The 26,371-nt window shown below is 45.9% G+C and overlaps 1 protein-coding gene and 1 pseudogene across 2 annotated transcripts in view; one reads left to right on the top strand and one right to left on the bottom strand.

The window, feature by feature from the left end:
• Positions 1-623: 623 nt before the first annotated feature.
• LOC311139148 (G1/S-specific cyclin-E2-like) lies at positions 624-5,330 on the top strand. Its single transcript, XM_084174039.1, has 11 exons — positions 624-666; positions 808-886; positions 1,004-1,054; positions 1,591-1,736; positions 2,089-2,224; positions 2,491-2,637; positions 2,787-2,882; positions 2,963-3,097; positions 3,214-3,325; positions 3,444-3,601; positions 3,866-5,330. Exons 1-11 carry the CDS (start codon positions 647-649, stop codon positions 3,971-3,973), a joined length of 1,188 nt encoding a protein of 395 aa, XP_084030165.1. The 5' UTR covers positions 624-646; the 3' UTR covers positions 3,974-5,330.
• Positions 5,331-9,592: 4,262 nt separating this feature from the next.
• LOC311139846 (neural-cadherin-like) overlaps positions 9,593-26,371 on the bottom strand; it is a 94,065-nt pseudogene continuing 77,286 nt past the window's right edge. The window contains exons 17-34 of the transcript in view: positions 24,982-25,265; positions 22,580-23,209; positions 21,469-22,465; positions 20,768-20,861; positions 18,496-18,689; positions 17,875-18,110; positions 16,844-17,121; positions 16,534-16,748; positions 15,682-15,809; positions 15,399-15,526; positions 14,326-14,437; positions 13,032-13,212; positions 12,762-12,928; positions 12,397-12,661; positions 11,746-11,926; positions 11,356-11,609; positions 10,423-10,580; positions 9,593-10,257 (exon numbers count right to left, since the gene is read on the bottom strand). The product of the transcript in view is annotated as a neural-cadherin-like (transcript). The remainder of the gene's footprint in view (positions 10,258-10,422; positions 10,581-11,355; positions 11,610-11,745; positions 11,927-12,396; positions 12,662-12,761; positions 12,929-13,031; positions 13,213-14,325; positions 14,438-15,398; positions 15,527-15,681; positions 15,810-16,533; positions 16,749-16,843; positions 17,122-17,874; positions 18,111-18,495; positions 18,690-20,767; positions 20,862-21,468; positions 22,466-22,579; positions 23,210-24,981; positions 25,266-26,371) is intronic.

Below are 26,371 nucleotides of genomic sequence, written 5' to 3'. Positions count from 1 at the left end.
AACGTTAGCATGCAAGCCACCACTGCTTTTCAGGGACGTGGCAAAAAGATAAGTTAGGCAGTAACTTGGCTAGCCAGCAAACTACATCATCATGCAAATTCTACCTAACAATGTTGAATTATTGCATGTTGCAATACATTCTTACTTTTAAGTATCATATCCTTTTTTCTATTTATATAAACTTTTTATGTTGGTATATTGGAGGTAAAGTCTGCTCACTGGTGAGCTAACTGTTACTGTAGCTAGCCATACTGTCCAAATCCTCCCGCTTCGAGAAATTGGCGCGTAGTTGGGTTTCACAAACATCAAAAATAATTATCATACGGTTACTTTTGTTAACAATAACCATGTAAGTTCCTACCAGGGCTTCTGACTTAACATTGGGACTACGGATACAGTAGATTTTATGCAATTTGTGGCAGATTTCTTTGTGGAAATGAGGACGGTACTCACAAGCTCAACCCTCTACCCATTTGGCATGCCTTTTTACCGCCGGAAAAAACAGCCTATTATTATCCAATCATGTTTTGGACTTTTGTTAGTTAGTTTTAGAGAGTTTGTACAAATAATACATTTCTTTGCCATTTTAACAATGTTTTTGACCCGTCTCCTTTTCAGTGGAACTCTGAAGCCTTCAATTGACAGAATGTCTAACGTTAGACGCAGGTATGGGAAGCCACACTGTAATAAAGCCTCATTATAAACAAGCATGATTGCAAGCTAGCTATAAAATTGATTATTTGTACATGTTTGTAACAATTTGTATGGTGACCGCTTGCTGTAGCTAACAGTTGTCTGTCCTTTCAGTGGTCGCATCACATTACAAGCAAGAGATGAGAACGCACTAGAACAAAATGTCAAGATAACGCGAAAAAGAAAATCTGAGGTTTGTTCAATTAGCTAGTAGTGTATTATTTTTAACCATTAGTGTAGCGTTATTGTTTTTATTGGTCTGTCGCCAAATAAGAACTATAGCTAATTGTATTGTCCATATATTTTTCAGCCATCCAAAAAGATGCCACCCGCAGTGAAGAAACAAAGCTATGAAATACAGGTTGGTTGCATGTTTATTCAATCAATTACCAAGTTGTGCCAGTGAATGATGACTGTAAAACATGTGGGAGAATATAGGGGTAAACTATGGTAAAAATCGCATGGATGTAGAAGTAATGTTTGATGAAACCTAACTAGTTGGGTGTGTGTATGTCGAGTTATTATCTGTGTCAGTGGGTTAGACAACGCGCAATAACCCCGCGTTTTGTCTGTCCCTCCCTTTCTCCTCCACCCGCCTAATCTCGCTTACATCGCATTCTTTGTTTTGTTTACACTATGGAACGTTGCATAATTACTATTTTCTGTCGCCATTAAAATGAGCATTCTCTTTTCGATGTTATTTAAGTTCACATGTATACTATAGCTTTGAACAGTTTGGTAGTTTTCACTGTGCTGGTAGCATGCTGTGACCTCTATTTGTTAATGAGGACTTTTCACTGGGTAAATGCATGCTTATTTATTTATATCTGTATTAGCTGCTTATGTGACTATATGCTGATGAAAAGAGATTGAATTTGGTGCCCTTTCTCTCTCTAGAAACGGTGGTCAGAGGAAGGGGCCAGTCCGTGTGTCCTCGTAGAAACGCCACACAAGGAGCTGGAGATGACCAGAGACCTGTCTGGCTTCAAGCAGTTCCGATTCAAGAACATCTTCATCAAGACCTCACCGCTGCCCTGCCTCAGGTACTGTGTGTGTTGTACATGCAGACGCTCCATGTCTTTGTTCCTAAAGTGTCGTCCCCCCAACGCTACTGAGAAACTCTGAATATGTCATGTTTTAGTGGCAACTCTACTCACCTTAGCCACTTGGCTAATATGTGTCAATGCAACTCTTACATACAAGATCAGGGTGGCACTCAGTAGACCTGCAACTAGAGAAACTTTAGAAATGAGCTGCTCTGAACTTTTTGCGTTTTCTCCTGTTTGTAACTATTGATGACAAACAAATTCATTGTCTGGTGTTGGGCCTCATATAGTCCATGCGAGTGCACACTGGACGTCCTGTTAAGACCTGTGTGTTGTTTCCCCTTGGCAGCTGGGCCAGCTCAGATGACGTGTGGATTAAGATGCTGAACAAGGAGCTGAAGTATGTCCATGACAAGGGCTTCCTACAGCAGCACCCCAAACTAAAGCCCAAGATGAGGGCCATTCTCCTGGACTGGCTTCTAGAGGTACGTGTGTCTCTGAAATGTCTTGCAGTGCTCTATACCGTCTTGGGCCTATTACTTGAACCTATCTATATGCCCTTGTTTACACCTGATTTTGGATTTGTAATGACTGGATACGCATGAGCGAAATGTCTGATACTCTGCCTCCATAGTTATTACCTCAGGGTTCTACCTCTCAAATACTTTGACTTCTTTACTATAGTGCCCCAGGATCTGTACAGAGACGGTGACTGATTTCTAACCCATCCCTGTTTTCTCCCGTGTTGTAGGTGAGTGAGGTGTACACTCTGCATCGAGAGACGGCTTATCTGGCTCAGGACTACTTTGACCGCTTCATGCTGACACAGGACGATATGGAGAAGGACCGACTGCAGCTCATAGGAATCACAGCCCTCTTCATCGCATCTAAGATAGAGGTAGGTGTAATGTCCTCCCATTTTCATGCTCTTCTGGATTGCGACCACTGCTTTAGTTTATACTATGTCATAACAAATTAGTAACAAGATGGCATTCGCTCCATGTATTTTTCTCAAGTCTAATCGTTCCCCCTCCTTACGCCACTCAGGAAATCTACCCCCCAAAGCTCCATGAGTTTGCCTATGTTACTGATGGAGCCTGTGAGGAAGACGCCATCCTGGAGATGGAACTTGTCATGTTGAAGGTAAGAACCCCCTGTGCCCAACTTTGCACTGTTCTAATTCAGTTGTCACACATTACTTAATGACTCATCTCCTCCATCAGGCGCTGAACTGGGACCTGTGTCCAGAGACGGTGATCACATGGCTGAAGCTCTATGCTCAGGTGGAGTCCCTAAAGGATGGCCTCAACTTCCTGGTACCTCAGTTCTCTCAGGACACCTACATCCAGATCACACAGGTGAGTCCACCAGCCCCCTCTGCAGCAATTACAGTTTCTCCTACCAACACTTGATTGTCATGGAAGATTCCCTATAACCGTTTTAATGGTTGTCCTGGTCTCTATTCATGTTCCAGCTTTTAGATCTGGCCATACTGGACATCAACTCTCTGGACTACCAGTATGGGATACTGGCCGCTGCTGCCTTCTGTCATTTCTTCTCATTTGACGTCGTCCACAAAGTATCAGGTAAGCATTGATTTGGCATCGTGTACATTGTTATTGAGATATGGCCCCACTCTAGAACTCCACAGCCGCCTGTGTGTTATTATATAGTTACTAATGTTGTCTGTGTGTTTCTGTGCAGGTCTGACGTGGGATAGTATTGCTCCCTGTGTCCGGTGGATGACCCCCTTCATGCGCACGGTCAGCGCCTGTCCCAGAGCAGAGCTCAAGGACTTTAAGAAAGTGACGTCTGACGACAGACACAACATCCAGACCCACGTAGACTACCTGTCCATGCTGGTGAGTTCTTACACCACCTGTCAGGGGCTGGAATGGGTCGTGTTCAAAGAAAACAACCAGAATGGCTGCACACTGTTGGCTGTTTCGAGTATCTCTACCTGTGTTTGGGAGTAGCAAGTCTCTTTCACCCAGAAATGTATTGCAGCCATCTTGGTGATGCATGGACAGCCATTTTGTGCTAGAATGTAATATCTTTCAAGTATAAGAATAGAACTGCTCATACAAATGTTTATTGTTTTTAATGAATCATCTTTTCTGTTGCAGAGTGAAGCTCACCAGAGGCAACCGGACAGCCTAGACAGACTATCACCTGCCGCCATTGGAGGGATATTGACTCCACCAAAAAGCACAGAGAAACCAGGCAATCACTGAGCCCCAGGGTCTCCTCACTTTTATCTTCTGACCAACCAGATGAAAGGAGAATTACCTAGACGTCACACCTGACCAACCAGAGGCCGGGAAACTGAACTACGGAACCTCATCCTCACGTGACCAATCAAATTTGCTTTTGGTAATAACACCTTTGTGTAGCATGTTAAGATGTGTTATTTTACTTTAAATACCAAGCTGGATATCAGAGTATATGCAGTACAGCCATGGAAATCAGATCATGGTTACTATATTGACTTATTTTGTGAAATGATTGCAACAAAGACCCTGTTCTCGCAATCTTAATCCCCAGAATTTGAATTTTACATGGAGATCATTTGAGTTGACTCAAGTCAAATCTTCCTCCATAGGAAGGCATGTCTGCTGCTCCCCTTCTGTTACTTGAAGCTAAATATTTTAAGACATGGGATGTTTGGTAGCTAAAAAGCTAGATATTTTATTTGAGGTGAATTGGTACCTAATACAGTTGAGTTGCTCAACTCAAGTCTCTTAACATCGTGTTATCATGTGTATTTAGTGCTGTAGAGTCTAAATCTGGATACTCCTGGAAAAGCTCAGCCAGACAATAACACTTAAAGAAGTATTGGTGTTAGTTGTATGCTATGGTGACATTTGAGCTATTTGAAAGGGTAGTGCGGAGTTAACTATTTGCTATACAACCTTTCTTAAACACCATTTTCGAACGCACATATTCTCTCCACACTGTGAACGACTCATTTCCATGTGCCATTGATGCATTCTCATACCACAAAACACATTCCTGGAAAACTTGACTTCAGTAGTTTGACTTAGACCTTTTTGACCAACTTACAATTGTACGGAATTTTAACATTGTATTTATTTGTCCATTTAAGCCTTACAATGTTTTTATGTCCATATATACATTCTTCATAGGGCTATGAATTCAGTTCTTTAACAATGCCAAAGGCAAACTATTTAAGTCACGGGATGCATGTTATTTATGATTTTGATATCTGTTATGGGGAAAAACCCTGTATAATGCAGTTACATATTAAATGTTATGTTGCGTAGTTTTGCGCTAGCCTGTCCAAGGTGCCTTAGTTGAACTAGTATGGCAATTAAATTGTGATGTGAAGACTTTGGGAGCCCAGATGCTCGAGTGCAGGGCTCTAACCCAGTCTGTCCAGCAAACCTGTGACTGTAAACTGAAACCTTCAGTGTTGGGCAGACGCCTGCCGCGGCAGCAGTATACAAAGACCCATGTTTAAACTGTAAATAAATTAAATAGTAATGTGTATATGTTATGTACATAAAATTAAAGTTCTGTTTTCTAATGGAAATATGAAATGTATTGAATAAATGAAATAGAAATTAACACATTTAGCCTGCTTTGTTTATTGTAGACATTGGAATGGCTACATTTGCTTAGTACTTTTTCAACTATGGTTTATGTTGAATTCTTGTGAATTGGAGAGGGAGTGCCATTTACAACAGGTCTAACTTGAATCAGAATCGAGCCACAAGATCAGTACACAATGCTACCTATTTCATGGACATAAGATACATGACTTCTCCAGTCTATCTGTGAAATGCTGAGAGGAGATGGTGACACAATGGAGCTTTAAGGGAGAAATGGGACAAACCTCGCCGGGCCTCCAACAAGAGTGGGGCGCGTGCATCACACCTTGGCTTCCTCCGACATGAAAAAAGCAACTTTTCACAGAGAATGGTGGGGTGTTATAAAGATGAGAGGCCTGCACTTTTAACATGTGCTTTGCATTACTACAGTATCCTTATCGTTAGGCCTCGTGAGTATTGTCTTGGGCCTGGCATTTTAGTTCATGTTTACACATGCCATGGGAGTGTGTGTGTGTCTACTGAGGGGGAGGGGAAAGCTTCACGACTCCTCTTGAATGACAGGCGGTGTGTAAAAGAAACCTTTACCATGACTGTCAGAGACAAAACAGTGGGAGTGGAGTCACAATGAAGTGCTCAACTTTCTAACAAGTAAACACTCAGGTATTGAAGGGTGTTACGTTGAAACCAGAGGGACAACACTAATCTTTGGATAAACAAAAGGTTAGAAAAAGTGGGTCAAAGCAGCTGTAAGAGACTGTCAGCAATAGGTGATTATGTTAAACGTCCAATGCAGCCATTTTTATTTCAATATCAAATAATTTCATGGTAACAATTAAGTAACTTACCGTGATAGTTTCCAGTTAAAATTGTCAAAAATAAACTTAAATAGCTTCTTAGCAAACAGCAATTTCTCAAGCAACAATTTTGCTAGGACTGTCTGGGAGTGGTCTCAGTGGGAAGGGAAGAACTGAAAACTAGCTGTTATTGGCAGAGAGGTTTTGAACTCTTTCTTTTTGGTCTATTAACTAATCTACCACCTGGTGATGTCACCAGGCAAGCCAAAACTCCATCCCACCAAAACATGCTGAACTTTCAGGCGGTCTTTTCAAACGTCGCTTAAACGAAAATGGCATTATCATCATTTTCACAATTTCACAGTATTATTCCAACCTCATAGTGTGGAAATATACTGTATATTAAACACAGGAAAATTACGTTTTTGACTGCACTGGGCCTTTAAGAAAATGGCCCCAGTCCCCCTAATGTCCCCCACCCTGAAAGGACTGAACAGTGGCAGTGACCCCTGGTCAGTCAGCTCCACTTGGGGGTCTGTGTGTGATGATGCATGTCTCTACCATGAGGCCAGTGTGTGTGTGTGTGTTTGAGGGGGTAATCTAGGTGGCAGACAGTGGGACAGCAAGGCAGCCATGGGCCGCTCTCTCTCCCCCTTCCCAAGCCTAGGTTGTGAGAGGTTATTGTGTTGGCCTGGGAATGCATGGCCCCCACCTCTACATGCCAGCGTTATCGTAACCCCCCACCCATCCCTCTTAAACCAACCCTGACAAAGAGACCTTCACCCCCCACCCCCAACCTCCACCCAACTGCATAATGAGTCTTTCACTTTTATGACAGGTTTCTAATTTTCATTTTCCAATTTAATGTGCATGTGCTACCATCTCCACGTTCAAATAGCCCATATCTATGACACATCTACAGTAGAAATAGAAAAACATCTTTGAGCGAAAATACAACAAATTGAACATATCATTTGACCAAATAAATTATCTTTCATGTATTTCATGTAAAGATCTGAAACTGCCTCACTGTGCCTTTAGGAGCTGCAGATTTCACCACAAGAGGGCAGTGTGTCTCTATGTTAAGAATAATCATGTCCATATTTCTCATCCCTTTAATCACTGTTGTTGTACCTTCTCTCATACAGTGCTATGTCCTGATAAAGCCTGGGCCATGGCTCATTAACGGTGTCCATATATACAGATGGAGTTACAGCCATAGATACACTGGACAAAGAAAGTGACAAAACCAATTGCAATGCCTTGAGGAAAAGTTATTTTTATTAAAAGTCATATACAAAAGGAATATCTGACGTTAGGTTGCTATAAAACGTAGATATGTACATTATATATACATAATAACATGGGGACAAGGACCTTGAGTCCTGAATACAGTAAGTAGGGACGTTGGGGTGCAAGGACTGAAGCCTTACTGTGTTTGTGAGTTCTTGAGTCCAAGTGTATCTTGATCAAATTCAGTGAATGGCTGCAACCACGTTTATCCATTGTATCCGTAGTTTTAGGTTAATATATGCAAACATAGCTACTGCAGTTAAGTCCCATGGGGAAAAAATGTAAGGGTGCAGGTGATAATTGGACCAAACACCAGCGTACAAAAGGCACCCCAGTAATTTGGATGCATAGTGGGGACATTTGAAATGTGAAGACATTTTACATTTAAGTCATTTAGCAGACGCTCTTATCCAGAGCGACTTACAGTTAGTGAGTGCATACATTATTAAATTTTTTCATACTGGCCCCCCGTGGGAATCAAACCCACAACCCTGGCGTTGCAAACACCATGCTCTACCAACTGAGCTACATCCCTGCCGGCCATTCCCTCCCCTACCCTGGACGTCGCTGGGCCAATTGTGCGCCGCACCATGGGTCTCCCGGTCGCGGCTGGCTACGACAGAGCCTGGATTCGAACCAGGATCTCTAGTGGCACAGCTAGCACTGCGCCACTCGGGAGATAACACCCAGAAGGGTATATGGAGATAACACCCAGAAGGGTATGTGGAGATAACACCCAGAAGGGTATATGGAGATAACACCCAGAAGGGATTTTATCAGTGTGTTTGTTAGTGTGGTGTTCCTGGTTCTCACTTTGTCCCCACTGTGCATCAAAGTAACTCTACAGCCATGGAAAAGATGGGATATTTGTTTATACAGCTATACATAGGAGCTATCAAGAACAAAATCATAAAGTGAAGACATTTTGGAGAGCTAGTTTTTGGGAGTTTCTGTCTACCTACTGCAACAAAAACAGAACAATTTCAATCAGATCATTTGTAAAATAATTGTTGGCAATGGAGTTTCTGTGATTGTACTGTTTGACTTTTCTTTGACTACTCACAACTATTCCTCCCCAGCCAACACCTCCCTGTATTTGTGGAGACATTTCATTTCCTGGCTCCTTTAGCACAACACATTCATCAGACGTTGTCATGACACTGTGGGGTCATCCTACCCTCTCATTTCCAAGACGATAGAGACAGGAAGTGTCAGAAATGATTGGCATCACACAACACCATATCTGAACCAACATAGAGCTAGAAATAGAAGAAAGGAACACCACCCAGCACGTCCTGATAAGACACAGCAACACAGTGCACCACAAGGGCTGGGTTCATTATATCTATATTGGAGTATAAAAATATTTCCTATCTGAAACCCATAATTCTATTCTATAATACACATAATTGATGCCAAGTGAAGGTTTCTCACCAGGCATATCAACAATGCTTTTACCGTTCTAAGCATTTTAAGGTTTGTAGTTATTTTTTGGCAAATGGATTCTGCAATCAAGACTGAGAATCATCCACTAGTGCAATTAGACCGTGATTGAAAGGGAAAGTATTTGACAATAGTCTAGAGGCTCTATAATCTCTTGCATATGAGTTACTCATAATTTATACCTATCAAGGAACAAGCAACACGATGTGGTATTCACTGCTTTCTTCGTCTAATAAATGTTCCTTTAGTTATATAAGGTACCTCCTAGATCATATCTACCTCCTGCTCAACTGAAGAAGGTGAACTCCCCCTGTGTAGGGCTAAAATGCTGTCCATATATATTCTCACAGGATAGAATGTTGTAAAGGAACAAATCAGAGCTTCTCCATTTGCCCGTTTCCTTCGCATGACTGTCTTGATCCAATTGGATGTCTGAAACAAAAACGTTATAATACAAAATAAAGGGGTACCGGTAAATTATAGATTTGACACATTGAGTTCAAAGTCCTTATAATGTAGAAGAACAACATTGTCCCCGTTGGTTCAACATAATTTCAGAGCTAAAATAAATACAGTTTCAACACTTCACCAAGAGAAATAAAACGGAATAAATAAATTCATCTCACTAAGACTTCTAACCCCTTTTCCACTACATAAAGCTTCAGCAAACCTGTCAACATGAAGAAAAAATAACAGGAGCCAATTTTCTGTGTGCTTTGTTTCCCTTTCAACCAACCAGCATTGACACACCATACACAATCACTAGCAGGTACTAAGTCAGTCAGGGTTGCAGTGTATGATGGGTTGTGGTTTATGAGGACCCTAAAATGGGTGTGGCAGGTGATCCTGACTACGGCTCCTCTGACTCTGGCTGTAACTCAAAGCGTCCCTGTATGTCAGCGCCAGCGCCGGTCGCTCGTACATTTCGCTTAGAGCCTCAAACTTGTCCCCCCAGTGGGACAGCCGGTCGTAGCTGAAGGCTGCTCCCTCCTCTTCCTCTGCTTTGTCGTGGGAGATAGCAGAACCCAGCGAGCTGAGGCTACCAACCGGGGACCCGGCGCCCTCGATGCTCCAGACGTGATAGCTGTCCGGCTGGAACGCCTGACTGTCGTTGTCGGCCTCCCAGATGATGCGCGCCACGTAGCTCTTGAAGTCCATGGGGCAGTGGCCCACGGAGCTAGCATGAGCATCATTACTATCATTAGTATAGCTTGCATTGCTAGCATGGTGATGATGGTGGTGGCGGTTGTGGGGGATGTGGAGGTAGGGGGCCCCCGAGCTGCAGGCTGAGCCAGCAGGGTGCACCTCCTCCTGGGAGCCCTGGGAGGACTTGATGAGGGGGGCGGTGGTGCAGGATGAGGACTGGGACAGGCTGGAACACAGGGGCCTCTTCAGCTCAGTGATGTCATAGGCATTCTGGAGGGATGAAATGGCATCAAATTAAAAACATAAGTATGAAAAATAAGTAAATGATTCCATCTAGTGGTCAATTTAGAAATTGATCTCAATGACCAGCGACGTAGGTAATTCCACTGTGCTGCAATGTCTGACCTGTGTGTGTGTGTGTGTGTGTGTGTGTACCTGGTCCTGCTCTCCTCCTCCCTCCTCGTTGTAGTTGAGGATGTTCTCTCTGATGTCCTCCCAGCTCTGGTGTTCTGCGGGGATGTGGTACACACCCCTCTTCTGGAACTTACTACGACTGCCCTTCTGGTTCCACACGGTCACAGCTACCAGCACAGCTACCGGGCACAGAGAAAGGCAACAGTTTAGTCATTATAGTGGATGGAACAGAATGAGAGATAACACTACTGTCCTCCACAAGCATTTGAGTGTGGATGGGAAAGAGATTAAGCAAAACTTTTTTGTGCAGACTCCGATCCTTGACTTTCACCTCTTGTCTTCTGTTGGCCAGCCACTGTCCCTCAGGCAATCCTACACTCTCTTTCCCCCTCTCCCTTCACACCTCTCTCCATTTCCCCTCCTCACTCTCCCTGCAAGTCTAACGATCATATATCACAGATGTTTAGACATTCACCACTGTAGCTACTTCACTCTTTTCCTCATCTTACTTGACATTTCTAGTTTCAGCACTCAGATCGTTATGTTCGTCTTCCCTTTACAGCCCCCTCTCCTTCCCTGGCATGGGGCTATGATCTCTCTGCGTCGGGTATCAGGGCCGTCAGCGTTGACAGAGGGGCCCTCGGGGGCACTGCCAGTCTGACATCACACAGCCGTACCCGTCAGAGGCTCATACAGACCTCGCTACCCGTCACGTGTCACTGTCACTGTCACTGTCACTGAACGGCCCTCTCTAGTCTATTTCCCCTGCTCTTCCTTCTACATCCATCTAACTACACATCTATCTATATAGTGTTTATCAATGCTGCTAATGGACAGCATTATAATGGCTACTCTATTGATCTCTTTAGGCACACTCAATGTTACATAAAAACAGCTCACTATATGAAGGGTAAAAGGTAATGTGAAAAGAGGGTTTTAGTCGGCCATATTTACCAAAGAAGACGAGCAGACACATGCTGATGACCAGGATGGAGCCCGGGCTGAGGGCGGCCATGCGGTGGGCTTTCATCTGGCCCACCTCACACCGCTGACCTCTGAACCCCTCGGGGCAACGGCACTGCCAGCTGTCGGGGGTCAGGGCGTGGCAGGTGCCCCTGTTACGGCAGGCCAAGGGTCCACAGGGGGAGGGCACACAGCGGTGGTGGCCTGATGTCTCGTTTGTCACTGTCACCTGGCCACCTGGACACCTGAGAGAGGACGGAGAACAGGGTCGTTCTTTTAACTATGTCTGTGTGTCCTTAGCATGTGTAAGATTGTGTGTGTGTGTGTGTGAGAGAGGGTTTGTATGTGTTTAAATGTGTGTGTGTAGCCAGCCTCACACACCTGCACTGGTGTTTCCTCCACAGGTCCACACAGTAGAGGGGGCTGCGGCAGGGCTTAGCACTGCAGGCGTCTGAGTGACAGCCTGAGGTCACCCCCCTCCGCTCCAACACTGTGCTGAACTCTGTACTCTGACCATCCAGAGGGAGGGAGTGGCCGTTCAGCCTCACATCCCGCAGGCAGCCTGTGAGAGAAAGAGGGCGAGAGACTTAATGACTGACAAATACTAATAGGATAAAATTCTTAGAGATAATTGGAGATAATCAGAGATTATTGTTTTCTGTGATTGCTATTTCTAAAAAATGTATTTGCCTTGGTAAAGTAAAAAAAGGGAAAGATTGAGTACAAAATATGGAAAAAAAATAATGACAGAAAGAAGATCAGTCACTCCTTGACATAGACCTGTGGCATTTTGACCCAGCCAAAGCAGAGAGCTAGAGGGCAGACACACCCAGGGAGAGACAAGGAGAGAGGAGATCATTACAGTGGAGAGGACGGGAGGAGAAGAGAAAGGATGAGTTGAAATGATGAGAAGAGAGGATGAAATGAGAGAGGAAAACAGGAGAATAGATTGAGACAAAGAGGAGACAGAGGGGAAAGAAGAGAGAACCAGTAAAGAAAACATGGAAAGGACAGAAGAGGAGACAGTCTTACCCTGGAAGTCAGCGTATTGTCCTGGGGTGGGCCCATTCCCCAGCAGCACACTGGAGGGGTGCACCACAATCTCCCACCTGTTCCCCAGCCAGGCCCTGGCCTCCCGCGAGCCACCGCCCTGCTCCAGGCGCAGCGTGAAGAGGTTGTCATGACGATGCAAGCTGGCGAGGACCCACTGGCCCCCGTCGACCCGCTGGCTGGCCAGGCGGAGGGAATGGGCACCGTCGCCCAGGTTGGCACGCACCAACAGGTGGCCATCTATGATCTGAGAGAGTGGAGAGAAGACGTTTTTTAAATGCTGCCACTTTTTACTTTCCAATTGACAAAATTGTATCTTGTGAGTGATGTTCCACCAGGGCACTGACCTCCAGGATGATGTACTCGTTGGCATCGCGGGACGTCATGGAGAGCAGGGTGCCAGAGGTGGAGCGCGTGCGGAGCAGGAGCTGGATGTGTGTACGACGGGGGCTACCTCCCCCCCTCAGCTGGTAGCGTAGCACACTGTCCCTGTCGAAGGACCACTCTGGTAGAGCTACAGAGGAGAGAGGGAATATGGTTAATACTCTCTCACACACACATTCACACACCAAAATATTGCTGTGAAGAAGAACCAGTCCACCAACAAAGTCACTTACCTTTGTCACACTTGTGCCCGCTGTACCCGGGGTGGCAGTCACAGCTGAAGGAGCCCCACTCGCCCAGGCAGGTCCCGTGGACGCCACAGGATGGTCCGCCCGCTGTCACACACACCCCGTCTGTCAAGCCACAGCCTGGAGAACTATCCAAGCTCTCCCCTGGAATTCCCAGGTCATACACCTACAGAGAGATATGTAGTGAATACGATATAGGTTAAATATCAGCTTAGAGAAACATAAAGAGAGCCCTCAGAGTCAGTTATCAACATTTCTGTTACAAAGGGGCTTTATGTCAACAGTCTGAGCCCAAATGGATGCCGTTGCTGCCCTGCGATCCTCTCCTTTCACACCTCATGTCAAATAGGGCTTTATATGGTCAACTTCCTGAGCTAAAATGGCTACTACTGTTGCTGTATATAGTCAACTGTCTGATCCAAAATGTTTATCACTCATGCTGTCCTGTTGTGCTCCTCTCTCCTAATTATTAATGTCAAACAGGACTGTATATGGTCAACTGTCAGCCGTCTGAGCCAAAATGGCCACCACTCCAGTCCCATGTTCCCTCCCTTTCATATTTCCCAGCAGGGACACAAAACCACACAAGCTAATCTGCTTTCAGGAATAGTTTATGGAGGAGATGTTCTTTTAATTTATTTCTTATTTGGACTTTGAAATAGTTTTTTTGGCCTCAGTTCATAAGCTGTGCTCAAACGACCGTCTGTCCAACTCTCTCCCCCGGCACTCTCAGCCAGTGCCAACAGAAGACACACACAAAGAGATTGACTAAAAAAAAAGCACACACACACACACACACACACACGTAGCAGGGAGAAGTCACAAAAAAGACTGAAAGAAGCTAACACTCTCCCAAAAGGAAGACACATACACCTCTTAAAACACTGTAGGAGAAACCCACTCACATAAACAAATGAATATTGACAACCCCATAGAGTAAACAGACTAAAAGAAAGTATCTCTTCTTCCCAGGTATATTAATATAGCTGCCAGTCTCCGTCTCCTCTGAGCCCTGTTCATAAACCTGTCACTATCAGTCTGATCGGATAGACAGCTCTGTCAATCTTTGATGGGGAGCATGAAAACACTGTGACAGTGAGGAAAAGAGGATAGAACTACTAGAGAAGTGGGAAATAAAAGATGGTGGAGGAAGAGGAGGAGGTGTGACTTTAATGCAGACGGAGAGAACGAAAGAACAAAAGAGAGGGAGAGAAAGAAAGAACGAAAGAAAGAGAAAGCAAGGGAGGGGGAAAGAGAGAGGTTAGGGTAGAGAGGTTACCTTGCTATCGACCACCAGGTTCCTGAGGCAGCCAGTGAAAGCTTTGTAGCGTCTGTGAGTGGAGGTCTCCTTCACCCCACCCAGCTGGAGAGGCTGGTTCACATTCAGGAACCTGGGAGATGGGGAGGAGAGGGAGAGAGATAAGAGTCAGTAACCAAGTTTCCATCCTTGTTATGCAAGCAAAGTACATGTCGGATCCAAAATGTCATGACAGGCCTGATGGAAACAGAAACATTTTTGGTAAACTTTCCAAACGTCGACAAAACTAAAAAGGTGGGATCTTTTTGTGTAGGTAAAATGAATTATGCGAGAAATGTTGATGAAAATGCTTTTATGCACAAATATTGATATAATAACCATTATATCGAAGTAAACTTGGAGTCACGCGATGACATGTAGTGTGGTCCTTCCACTACGAATCGTCGGGAAAGCATGCAGTTTATTAGGCTACAGATGACATAAATTATGGCAAACTTCACAGGTTGGTGAAAGTGCAAGGTGATGTGAGGTTGATGCTCCTTTCCAATAAATATTGAGGGTCTTATTCTGGTGACATGATAATCGATGCTTGGCTGCCGTTTGACAAATCAAAATAATCTTGCTCTTTTGTCCATAATAATAATCTCATAATGTAGGCTATATGTGAGCTCTAGTCAACAGCGTGCAGATAGCGCTGTTGGCTAAAGTGCATGTGCCAATACCAGAGTAGGCACCCTCGCTATATAACTCAACATTCTTTTGTGAGAAAACCATCAGTAGAGTTGAAAATGCCATGGAAACCCATTTAACTTGTATTTTTTTATTCAGTACATGGGAATTTGACCGCAAAAGGTATTTTTATGTGCATTACGTCATCACGCACAGCCTTTTATCTGCCACAGGTCAATTTGATGGAAACATCTCTGGTGGGAAAATGCACATTGTTTTTATGCGGATTTTAGAATATTCACATGAAAATCTGTTGCCAGTTGGATGGAAACCTAGCTAGTGTTAGCTTGTGCATAACATGGGTGGTCAGTAGTGGTCTTCAGTGGTCTATAGTAGTCTAGTAGTCTACAGTTGTCTGCTCTTACCTCTGGTTGCCAGGGGTCTCTCCAGAAGCCTTGCAGCCAGACTGATCTGTCTCCAGCACCTCCACCACTAGACCCTCCACCTCGTTCACCACTGCCCCCGAACACTGGTCTAGGATCAGCTGAACTGCCTGGATTAGACACATCATTTAGCACACACCGTCACATTCACAGTCAGGTCCTAGGTCAGTTCATAATGTAAGCATCCCCATGAGGATTCCCCCTTAGGCTATTCCCCAATCCCCAACCCTTCCCTCCTCCAACCCCTCTGGGAATATGTCTGGACCTTTCCGTCACTGATGATGTCCAGGCGGTGCCATCGGCGGTCCGTGACGGTGGATCTCGCTGGGAGCTGGAGCGTCAGTGTTCCCGATCCATGGCTGATGCTGAGGGTCGGAACGCCATTCCTCAATTCTGGAAGAGAGACAGGAAACAGGGATGAGGAGAGATAATCACTTTAGAAGCTTTAGATCACATAACAGTGGAAATACGTTTCTGACTATCCATCAATCAATCTAGTAATTTTCACAAACACATTCTTGGAAACAAGCCAATCTAGCCACCAAGCGCTTGAAACTGGCTTACTCACCAATATACAGAGTTACATTGATGAGTAAGCTGCCTTAATGTTGCATTCACAGTATGCATGTCAAAGTGTGTATGACTACATGGTGTGTGACCTGACCAACCTCTGTGTTCTACGCTGCTCCTCTGTTGAGCAGCACCAGTGAAAAATGCTTCACTGCAATCAATTCAACTTGGAGCGGGCTCGATAATTACATAAATTAATGCGACGAGACTACCAAACAGATTATGTAAGGCCTTTCTAAAGGCCAAACTGGACTAATCTTTTAAGGACATATAGGACCTCTGGGATGTGACATTAGGATTAGGTGGGACATGACTTGACATAAAAGACACATGGCTTATAGGGACCTGAATATGACGCAGGCTTATAAGGATATGAGTATACCACCTCCACTAGAGGTTTGATCAAGAGCGCTGGTTGCCAGATCATCACCATATTGCTTACCTATCCATTTCCAGACACATTGAAAGTAGGAAGTAGGAGTGAGTGGGATGGACTATGGTGTGGTTGTTTCTGTTCAGGGCCTACATGTAGGTTGTCTGTTCTTACCCAGAGCGATGTAGTCCTCCTGCTCTCCGGCCTGGGCGGGGCCTAGAGGGCCGTTGTAGAGCAGCAGCCCATTGGCTGACTCGGTTATGAACTCCATTGAGATGTGGCTCTGAAAGCAAGGCCTGATGGGAGGGAACCAGGCGTAACCCTGGCCGCGGAAGGTGTGCTTGGTCTGCTGGCACTCAGGCCCGTCAAACATGGGTGGACACTTGCACCTGAACGGCAGGGGAAAAACATTGTGAACGTGTTATTTCTAACATGATGCTAACTAGTGAGAGCTCTTGGCTCCAACTGTCTTTGGCCGTCATACCTGTATCCCAGCTCGCTGTCCTGACAGGTGCCTCCGTTGAGGCAGGGGTTGTGGGGGTAGGAGGAGCAAGCCTGGTGCAGGCTCTCTCTGGCCCTGCAGCCACAGCGTGCCTCAGAGGAGGCGGAGACAGACACCAGGGAGGTGTTCCCAGAGCTGAGGGCGGTGGGGGTGAGGCTGAAGGTGACGTCACTGCTGCAGCCGCCCGACTGACTGCAGTCTGTGTAGGGACACTCGTCTACGCCCACCTGGGAGATAGACACACCCAGTGCTGCTTCCAACTGAGAGAGGAGGGGGGAGAGAAACTGCCTGTCAGTGAAATCAAAGTGGTTTGAAACAGTCTTCACATCATCTTCATATAAGTCTTTCTTGGTCTTAATTTAGAGCCAGGTGATGTCTCTGGCTGAATTCGTTCTGACTCCAATGACTTAAAAGCAACTCACCAGTTCCATCCGATCTTAACAGGCAGCAGTAAAACTGTCAGCGACACACACCCAGTGTATAAACAACTGCTTCTGGGCAGCACAACACTCAGTAAAAAACAGTTTAGGATTTATGGACTAGTGAATACTTTATAAAGACTCAGACATTCTCTCCTGTCCTCCCTCTTTTTCTCTCCATCCATCTCTCTCTCTCTCCCTTTCTGTTCCCCCAGCACAAGCTTGGGTCACCAGCTGCTATCTCATGCCTTAAATGGATATGAAATATTTACACACACTTGAGTAGTGTGCCGCTGTGTGTGTGTGATTAAGTGTGTGTGAGAGTTTAAATGTGTGTGTGTGAGTGTTGAAATATGGATGTTGTTGAGCATGGTGTCAGTGTGTGTGTGTTTAAGCGTGTGTGAGATTTTAAATATGGGTTTCTTTTTTGTAGTGCATCACTGTGTGTGGGATAGTGTGAATGTTTGTAACGTTGTCTAGTGTGAAGCTTTATGCATATTCAAAGTATTATATGAGAGACTTAGTGTGACTTTAGTGTGTATTTAGTGTGTATTTCGTGTGTATTTAGTGTATGTTTTTTTATTCCATCTTCACCTTAGCTTTATGCACCAACACATTGCCGTGGAGTTTCTCGGCCTTGTAGTACGGCGAGCCGTGGGCGGCGAACCACACGTTGACCTCGCGCTCACCCTGGCGGTTGCCATTGGCGACAGAGAAGATGTGGACGTTGTCCCGGTCAGTCTGGAGAAGCTCAGAGAGGAGACGACCCAGGCGGGAGAAAGGACTCTCCTGACCCGGTGCACTGCTGAAGAACTGTTCCACTGTGATGTCTGCACAACAGGATGGTGGGATTGAATGGTTAGTATGGTTAGTATACTCAGTTCATCATATTGTAGTTCAACACGCTACAAAGTGGAATGCCCCTTGCAAAACACTCCCCTGCCCAATGTTCTACAGGTAATGATAGTACAGATCAGTCGGATGTTTGTAAATGCTCAGCTGGTGCCTGGGGGGTGATATGAACCACGACCTTAGGGACCTATTAGATACAATAAAGCCTGCCACACAGCACTCTGACATGCATGTCATCACACGTGACATGGTTACCATGGAAACATCATGACAGCATTAGCTCCTTATGGGCTGTGGTCAGTGACCACGAAAAGAGTGAAAAGTGAGAATATTGGCCGATACACTAGGGTGCAAAACACTCACTGGACAGGCGCAAAGAGCCAGCATTCTGGACCGCCTCCTCGTCCAGCTCCATGACGATGACCTCTGCAGTGGAGGTCACATCGGGCCAGGTCTTGTCTGAGACACGCACCTCCAGGCTGTAGGAACCCACCGGCACAGGGACTCCCTCTCTGATAATCAACTGGCCTGAGTTGTGGTTCAGACTGAACATCCCGCTGAGAGAGGGAGGAGGGAGGAGGAGATGGAGGGAGAGAGCGAGATAGAGGGAGAGAGAAATGGAAGAAGATCGTGAGAAAAGGGGTGTAGTGGGAATAGAAGTAAAAGAGAGGGGGGGAGAACAGAGAGTAAGAGAGATCAGCAGTAGCCCCCCCAGTGTTCATCCATGCAGGACTATCCTTGGCCTCCCTCCGTGCTCACCATCTCACATTAAAACGCTGAACTGTCCAGGGAGACAGCCACATGCATTATAGATGGCTTCACTATCAGTATCAATGCAACCCCCTCTACCCTATCCCCCTACCTCTCCTCTACTCTACCAACACCCGTCCCTCCTCCCTCCTAGCCCCCTGTGCACTCTATCAAAAACCTATTCCCCCTGAACCTGTTCCCACAGCCCCGTAGGTTCATTCTACCTCTCTCTCTCTACTTCCCATAGACACATTCTCACTACACTAACCCCACCAGCCCTACCTAAGCCCCATGTTAATGCTGCAGAACTTTCTATCCTATCCTGCTCCTAAAGTCTACTTCTCACGTCTCAAACTTCTCTTCCTCACATGTCTTTGTTCACTCTGCTACAGTGACTCTTCTCCTTCCCAGCTATCTACTCATATCTTCTCTCCCCTTCCATCTCTCATCCCATTTACTTGGCCCCTGTCCACGCTGGTCCTTATCACTGGCTCAGATCATGACAAGGGAATGATGATGGTTCTGCTGTGACTATCTCCATCTACCTCACTCTCTCCTCATCTCTCAAGTTAGAGGTCAATGCCAAGGAGTTCATCTGATGTCTTTCAAAATGGCTTCCGTCTCTACCGAAAATGGGGAAGGGGAACAAAGCATTTCTAAGAATAGGGATTGCTCATGTGGACAAAGAAAGTAGCACTACAGTATGTAAGCTCAGCTCGGTAGAGCCTTTGTACAACTGGAGCAACATACAAATGTTTACAGACACAACTACCTTTACCACATGGCTGCGCTATTGTTTTAGCATCACCTTGTTTGATGGCACACCAAGGTAAGTACCTTCACACACTGGCCCACGTTCAAAAGAGGTTTGAAAAGGTGCCCTGGCTCTCTCTTACGGAACAGTAAAAGCTGGTTATGCATGGCCCGTGACCTTCAGAAGTCAGGCCAAACAAGGTAATTATCTGAGCCATAAGAAAATCAAACTGGCTGGCCCAATTGAAGAGGTGCTGAGCTGTGGGGAGATGTGTGTTACATCATCCCTCCCCGGGACACCATGTTAATGTAATACATTAATGAATCCCTGTTTGCAGAGCTAGCCGGGGCAAACATGCAACACAGCACTTTGGAGACAGAAAACAAATAGGCTTCAAATCATCATCTACGGGGATGGCTGGTAGGTATAATGAGATGATCCATATAGTTTGGTCCTTCGAGATGCATTGGGATCTGCTGACCGGGGATTCAGCCTCTTTCTTGCTCTCTTTCTCTCTCGTTCCTTGTCATTTTTTCATTTGCTTACTAGTTCTCCCCATACAGGTCTCTCATTAGAGGGAGAGGTGCTAGCAGCGTAATCAGCTTCTTTTCAGTGCACACCAAACATTGCACACCCATCAAACAAAATCAGAGTGCCGTGCCTCGCTTCACTGGGAATTTTCAATACAAATTTTTATGAAGTATTAATAATGGTGCTCCTGACAAGTCATATCTCCCTTTGTCTTTCGCTTTCCATCTCTCTCTTCCAATCTATTTCTACTTTCTCTGTTTCTCTTTCTTTCCCTCTCAAACTGTCTGTCTGTCTTTGTCATTTGCTAACTTTTTCTCTCTCTTACACGGCCTGTTTCTCCTTCCCCTTACATTTCTCTCTCTCTCTCTCTCTCTCTCTCTCTCTCTCTCTCTCTCTCTCTCTCTCTCTCTCTCTCTCTCTCTCTCTCTCTCTCTCTCTCTCTCTCTCTCTCTCTCTCTCTCTCTCTCTCTCTCTCTCTCTCTCTCACTTTCAATCCCACACTTTCTTCCCCTCTTATTGTACACTCTTTTGTCTTATAGTCTTTTCCTCTCTCTTAAGTGGCCGGGCTTCATTCCAACTTTAGTGAGGAGATCAAAGTACCTGGGTGGTTTGCCTTTGAATCTGTAAACCTTTTCGCTCCAGTCGTCAAGGTCAGGGGATTGAACCTGTCCAAGCACTGTTGTGGGGAGAACACCTACGGGGGAAAACTCAGAATTAGGTGCGGGAAGAAAACCCTTCCCTGTGGTACACCTAAAGCTCTCAGAATGAGAGAAAGAAAGAAAGAGAGAAGAGGAGGAGGAGGAGGAGGAGGGGAGGAGAACAGGAGGAGGAGGGAAGATAAGTCGGAGAGCGTCGCCTCGTTGGCACATATGGACACGGTTTTGAAAACACAGCAAGGGAAGTGCACACATTAGTATGCTAGCTCCCGTTTTCCCTCCAAAAAGCTAAATGGAGTGCTGTAATCCCCTTAGGCGTGAAATAAAATAAAAAATGTAATGGCTCCTGTTTATATGCCTATCAAACCTGGGACTTAAGCTTAAGTAAATTGTTTTCTTCATGGCATGTTTGGAGATACATGATTAATTCTTATTAGAGGGTTAATGTACTTTCATCTAGAAAAACCCCTACAGAGAATCTACTAAAAATACATTACAGAAAACCTCTGTTTTTCCAGCAGTTACAGCAAGCTGACAGATGGCATGAAATACTAAATAAGTGATGTGGGACTTCAAGAGGCCGTAAGCATTCAACTGTGACAAGTAGTGTCGTAACAACATCAGCAGAACACTGAAGAAACATACCGTGGTAGCTGTACACAAAGAAGTCTGTGTGGCCCGGAGAGTGGGGGTGGTCATTCCTGTCGCCGATGACAACCGTCAATGTGCTGGTTGAGCTCATTGGAGGAGAGCCGCTGTCAATCATGAGAACGGGAAGGCGGTACTCCTTCTGGCGTTCACGGTCAAAGGTTCGCAGGGTAGTCAGTGCAGCGCTACCGTTGCGCAGGTCGGTCAGGTTGAAGTTGGTAGCATCGGAGGTTAACATCAGGAGACGGATGGAAAACGGTCCACCATTGGGTGAGGAGTCGCGGTCGGCTGCGTGGAGAAGCAGGGATGTATCGTTCATTCTCACCGCCTGGGGGGCAGCCATGTTTTCCCACACAATGGGCTTATAGGGCACCTCAAACTCTGGCCCGTTGTCATTGATGTCCAGTACGGTAACTATGACGATGGCGGTGCCGGTGAGTGGCGGGTTGCCCGTGTCGGTGGCCAGGACCATGAGTCTGTGCTGGGACACCTTCTCCCGGTCCAGAGAGTCAGCCACTACCACCCAGCCTGACTGGTCCACCAGGAACTGCCCATAGGGGTCAGACTCTTTGGCGATGCTGTAGGAGAAGCGGCCATTTAGTCCTGAGTCCAGATCGGCAGCGGTGACTTGAGCCACAATGGTGCCAACAGACACGTCCTCAGACATGGCAGGAGCCTCATAGAACTGTGGGAAGAAGACGGGTGCGTGGTCGTTGGAATCCTCCACCTGAACCAGGCAGTATGCCAGGCTGAAGAAGTCTGCGTCTTCCGCCTTCACAGTCAAGTTGAATGTTCTCTCGTGGGGCTTTTCAAAGTCCATCTTCTTCTTCAGCCGCACCACACCACGCCGGTTCGCCTTGTCTGTCTCCACAAAGAACTTCCTGTCCTCATCGCCCCCAACAATGCTGAAAGTGACCACTGCGTTCTCACCCTGGTCGCCATCGCTGGCGGAAACCGCCAGAACCTCGCTGTTCACCTCTAGGTCCTCCGCCACCTATTAATAGTGTTAAGAAATTACATTAATATATTGATAACAAAATACTCATCAAACATATTACAGAGCAACAATGTTGGGGTGAACAGGTGTGTTTTGAGCAGGTGGACACACCTGGGCAGTGTAGACCCTCTGGGTGAAGACTGGTGGGTGGTCATTCACATCTGACACCATGATAGTAGCCGTTCCAGTCCCGGACAAGCCCCCACCATCCCTGGCCTCAACCACAACCAGATAGCGGTCCTCCACCTCACGATCCAGAGACCGTAGAACTGTACTGATGGTTCCAGTTGAAGGGTTGATGGAGAACAGATTGAGGTTGATCTCATTGCGAACGTTTTGTACGATGCGGTAGGTCAGTATGGCATTCTTGCCAGCCTTGGGGTCATCTAAATCCGTGGCCCTCATCTCCATCACGGAGGTGTCGGCGGGAGAGTTCTCAGGCACGTGGCCAACAAAGCAGCCTAAAGCATCCAGCGCCGGGCATGGGAAAACTGGTGCGTTGTCATTGATGTCACGGACTTCCAAAAGGACGTCAGCGAAGCCAGTGAGTCCCGCCCCTCCCTCATCGGTGGCCAGGACCAGGAAACGCCAGGCCGGGCGCTCCTCACGGTCCAGACGGCGTTGGGCGTAGATGTGGCCCGTACGCTCATCGATGGTGAACTCACTGCCGGCTCCCTGGCCGTGGAGGGAGTAGCGCAGGGCGCTCTGGTCTGCCTCCTGGTCTGGGTCAGTGGCTGAGACCTACAAACAGGAAACCCAAACAAAACTATCATTAGCACATTAGCATGTTAGCTGTGGATTAGTATTAGACAGCAGGGCCGGACAGAATCTGTGCAAAAAAATAAATAAATAAAATATTAATATATTATTTGATTGAACCATTTCTGTTGATTTACGGATATTCTGCCTCTGCAGATTCCATCTGGCCCCAAAAATAGGACATGAAAAGAGCATTGATTGCAGTAGCCAATATACAGTCCGTTGCCTCTCAAGAAAAAGAAGACTGTTTTCCTTGTGTTTTCCTCTATAGATAATTAACCTGCCTTCATGTTATCTCTGTGTGAAGGACAAGCTCAGACACTTCCCCCTACATCTATCCCCAGAACGCACAATGCAATTAAAAGTTAAATGCCAGCAAAAGAAGAAATACACTTTCCTTCTTCCTCTCTTCTCCTCTCAGCGGAGGGTTTGTTTACAAATGCCTTTGAAGTTGTATTTGTTTCTCTCCATTTCCTGACAATGCAATGAGAAGACAATATGGAGACACGGCGCGGCGTATGACAGCCAAGGCCAGGTAAATACTCATTTCAAATAGGATTTTCTCTCTTTTTTCTATCGGCAGGATTGTATTCATATACAGAGCGAAGGAACTTCAGGGAGGGGATGGCTGCCTGCCACACGCTGGAAACTATTAAGTGCATTAGAGGGGAACCGAGCGCACATCAAATCAATTCCACCTCCAGGAAAGCAGCATTGGGTTGAATACTGTGACACATGCCTCTCTCTCTAGGATTACTTCCATACCCTCTAGAATCTTACTTATTTTTAATCTGATTTACCTTGGCGACATGCACATACAGTATTACTGGGAATTACTGGGAATAGGTGTGACGAAACTAGGCTGGATATACAATGAAAGCTTAAGAAAAGCAGGAGGCACCACAACTATTTATCGTGGGTAAACTGTGGGTGCTCATGTTGAGTAGTATTAGGTATCAACACTTTAGGATAGGAGTATAACATTGGAGCCTATTTGATTTCACACAATGTCCACATGTGCGATGAGTTACTGTATATATTATGTTACTTGAGAGGTGAAGCTAAAGGCACATTCCGGTCAATGGGTAGACAATGTCATTGCATTCACTTCCATTCTATTTTTTATTTGTATACTGCACATATAAAACAGAATTTGCTCACAGCAAGTTTAGCTTGATCAAAAAAGGCTTTCAAATATCAGCTGTCATACTCTGCTTATGTCGCTGTTACAAAGGTCCGATGTATGTATGGCCTCTGACCTCCAGCATACTGTAAAGACAGGTAGCTCTGTGAGTTAATGAAACAACCTAATGGTGTAATGCACTGTTTATGTGGCAGTTATAAGAGGTAAACCAGTATGTATGACCTACAGCAGGGATCAGCACCTAAATTCAGTCGCGGGCCGATTTCTTTCTTGAGCGGATGGTCAGGGGCCGGTGCATAATTACAAATAATGTATAGACTGAAAATTGACCGCAAGAAGCCCAAGCAGATATAATATTTGACTAAAACGTAATAATTTCTAACCTTTGCTTACATTTGTATGCAGGTGTCTCTCTATTATGCGTGGGAATACTTGGGAACAGAGTTCCAAAATTGAAATCACTTGGAGCTGATTTCCTGGTGTTGAAAATATTGTAAAACATGTTTTGCTCAGATAACTTGGGCGGCCAAATAAAAACACCCGCGGGCCAAATTCGGCCCACGAGCCGCCAGTTGGGGAACCCTGGCCTATAGTATGTATGACATCTGACCTCCAGCACGAAGATGGGCAGCTCAATCAGCTCCTCTGTGACAGCGGCGTGGTACTCTGTCTGGCCGAAGACCGGCGCCTCGTCGTTGCGGTTCACCACCTGGACCACCACTAGGCTCTCGTTCTCCCATTTCCCATCGGAGGCCACCAGTCTCAGCTCGTAGCGCTGCTCCATCTCGTAGTCTAAATGCTGGGCCACGAAGATGGTGCCCACCTCTGGCTCCACGTCAAAGGTGCCCATGGTGTTGCCAGAGGTGATCTGGTAGCGGAGTTTGGCATTGGCACCTGGACAAGGGGATATGGCTGTTTCAAGGTTGCTTTTATTGGTTAGACAAGGTAGAACTAGTAGTCCATGTTAGATGAGGAGAAAGGAGGACATAGTTACAGACAGTATGATTGTGGTATGTGTGTGCTCACTCTCACACACAAGCCTACAGGCTGACAATCTGCACACGCACAAACACGCGCACAAAAACAAAACCTACCTCACACTTCCAACAACCCTCAACACAAAATAACACCCCCCACAATACCCTCTCTGAGTCACACAGTGCCATCCGGCTATCAAATATTTCGTAGGAAAACATCCGGTTCTCTCACAGTGGGCCTCATTAGACAGCATACAGGAGGCAGTGAGGGCTGATCTCAACCCCCCCCCCCCCCCACCCACCTCATCTTTCTCTCAGGCAGTACCCGTTCTCCTCCTTCCCTGGCCCCTCATGTCCTCAGTGTGTTCAGTTGAAAATACTTTTGTACACAACGAATGTACATACATATTTGTGAATACTTGCACGCATGCATGCACACATCTCCTTTCTAATTTCCTCTCTTCTTTTATCTCACTCATCCCTCTTTTACTCCCCTATTCTCTCCTCTCCTCTCCTCACATCTTCACTCTCTCATTCCTCCTCTCTAACCTCATCCACTCTGCCACTGTCAACCCTAATCAGATACCCCATCAGAAGCGGAGAGGAGAGGGCTAGGTCCGGATGGCGTTCCCGGTCTGGGAAATGGGAATAATGAGATGGGATCAAAGGAGTCTGAATCCTGACTGCTGGTGTCTGTCATGTTAGAGTGCTGGGTGCTCCATCGTGGAGCTCCACAGTGGGACCTTCATACTAGCCCTTATGAAGCTGTGTAAGTGCTGAATAAGGACGTGGTTGAGGTTCTACAGTAGTTAGGAGTCTGATGAGTAGAGATGTATGAAAAGGACTGTCAAGAAGGCAGGATGACTTACAGTAAACATGACACATTCCATTCCATAAACAATCTCCATTTCATATTGTACTTCTTGTTCTTGCACCAGCTTCCCACCCCCACATATGCACATAAACACAAATGGTCTCTCTCTCTCTCTCTCTCTCTCTCTCTCTCTCTCTCTCTCTCTCTCT

Source organism: Coregonus lavaretus, assembly GCF_964263955.1.
Source record: "Coregonus lavaretus genome assembly, chromosome: 13".
Classification (NCBI taxonomy): domain Eukaryota; kingdom Metazoa; phylum Chordata; class Actinopteri; order Salmoniformes; family Salmonidae; genus Coregonus; species Coregonus lavaretus.
Note: the sequence above shows the minus strand (reverse complement) of the source record. Positions and strands in the feature narration are given on the sequence as shown.

Bases quoted from the DNA above. Each gene is read 5' to 3' on its own strand.
- LOC311139148 (XM_084174039.1), top strand. From the start codon at position 647: ATGTCTAACGTTAGACGCAG. The intron at 1,055-1,590 runs GTTGGTTGCATG...TTCTCTCTCTAG, and splicing joins AACAAAGCTATGAAATACAG to AAACGGTGGTCAGAGGAAGG. The intron at 2,638-2,786 runs GTAGGTGTAATG...TACGCCACTCAG, and splicing joins TCATCGCATCTAAGATAGAG to GAAATCTACCCCCCAAAGCT.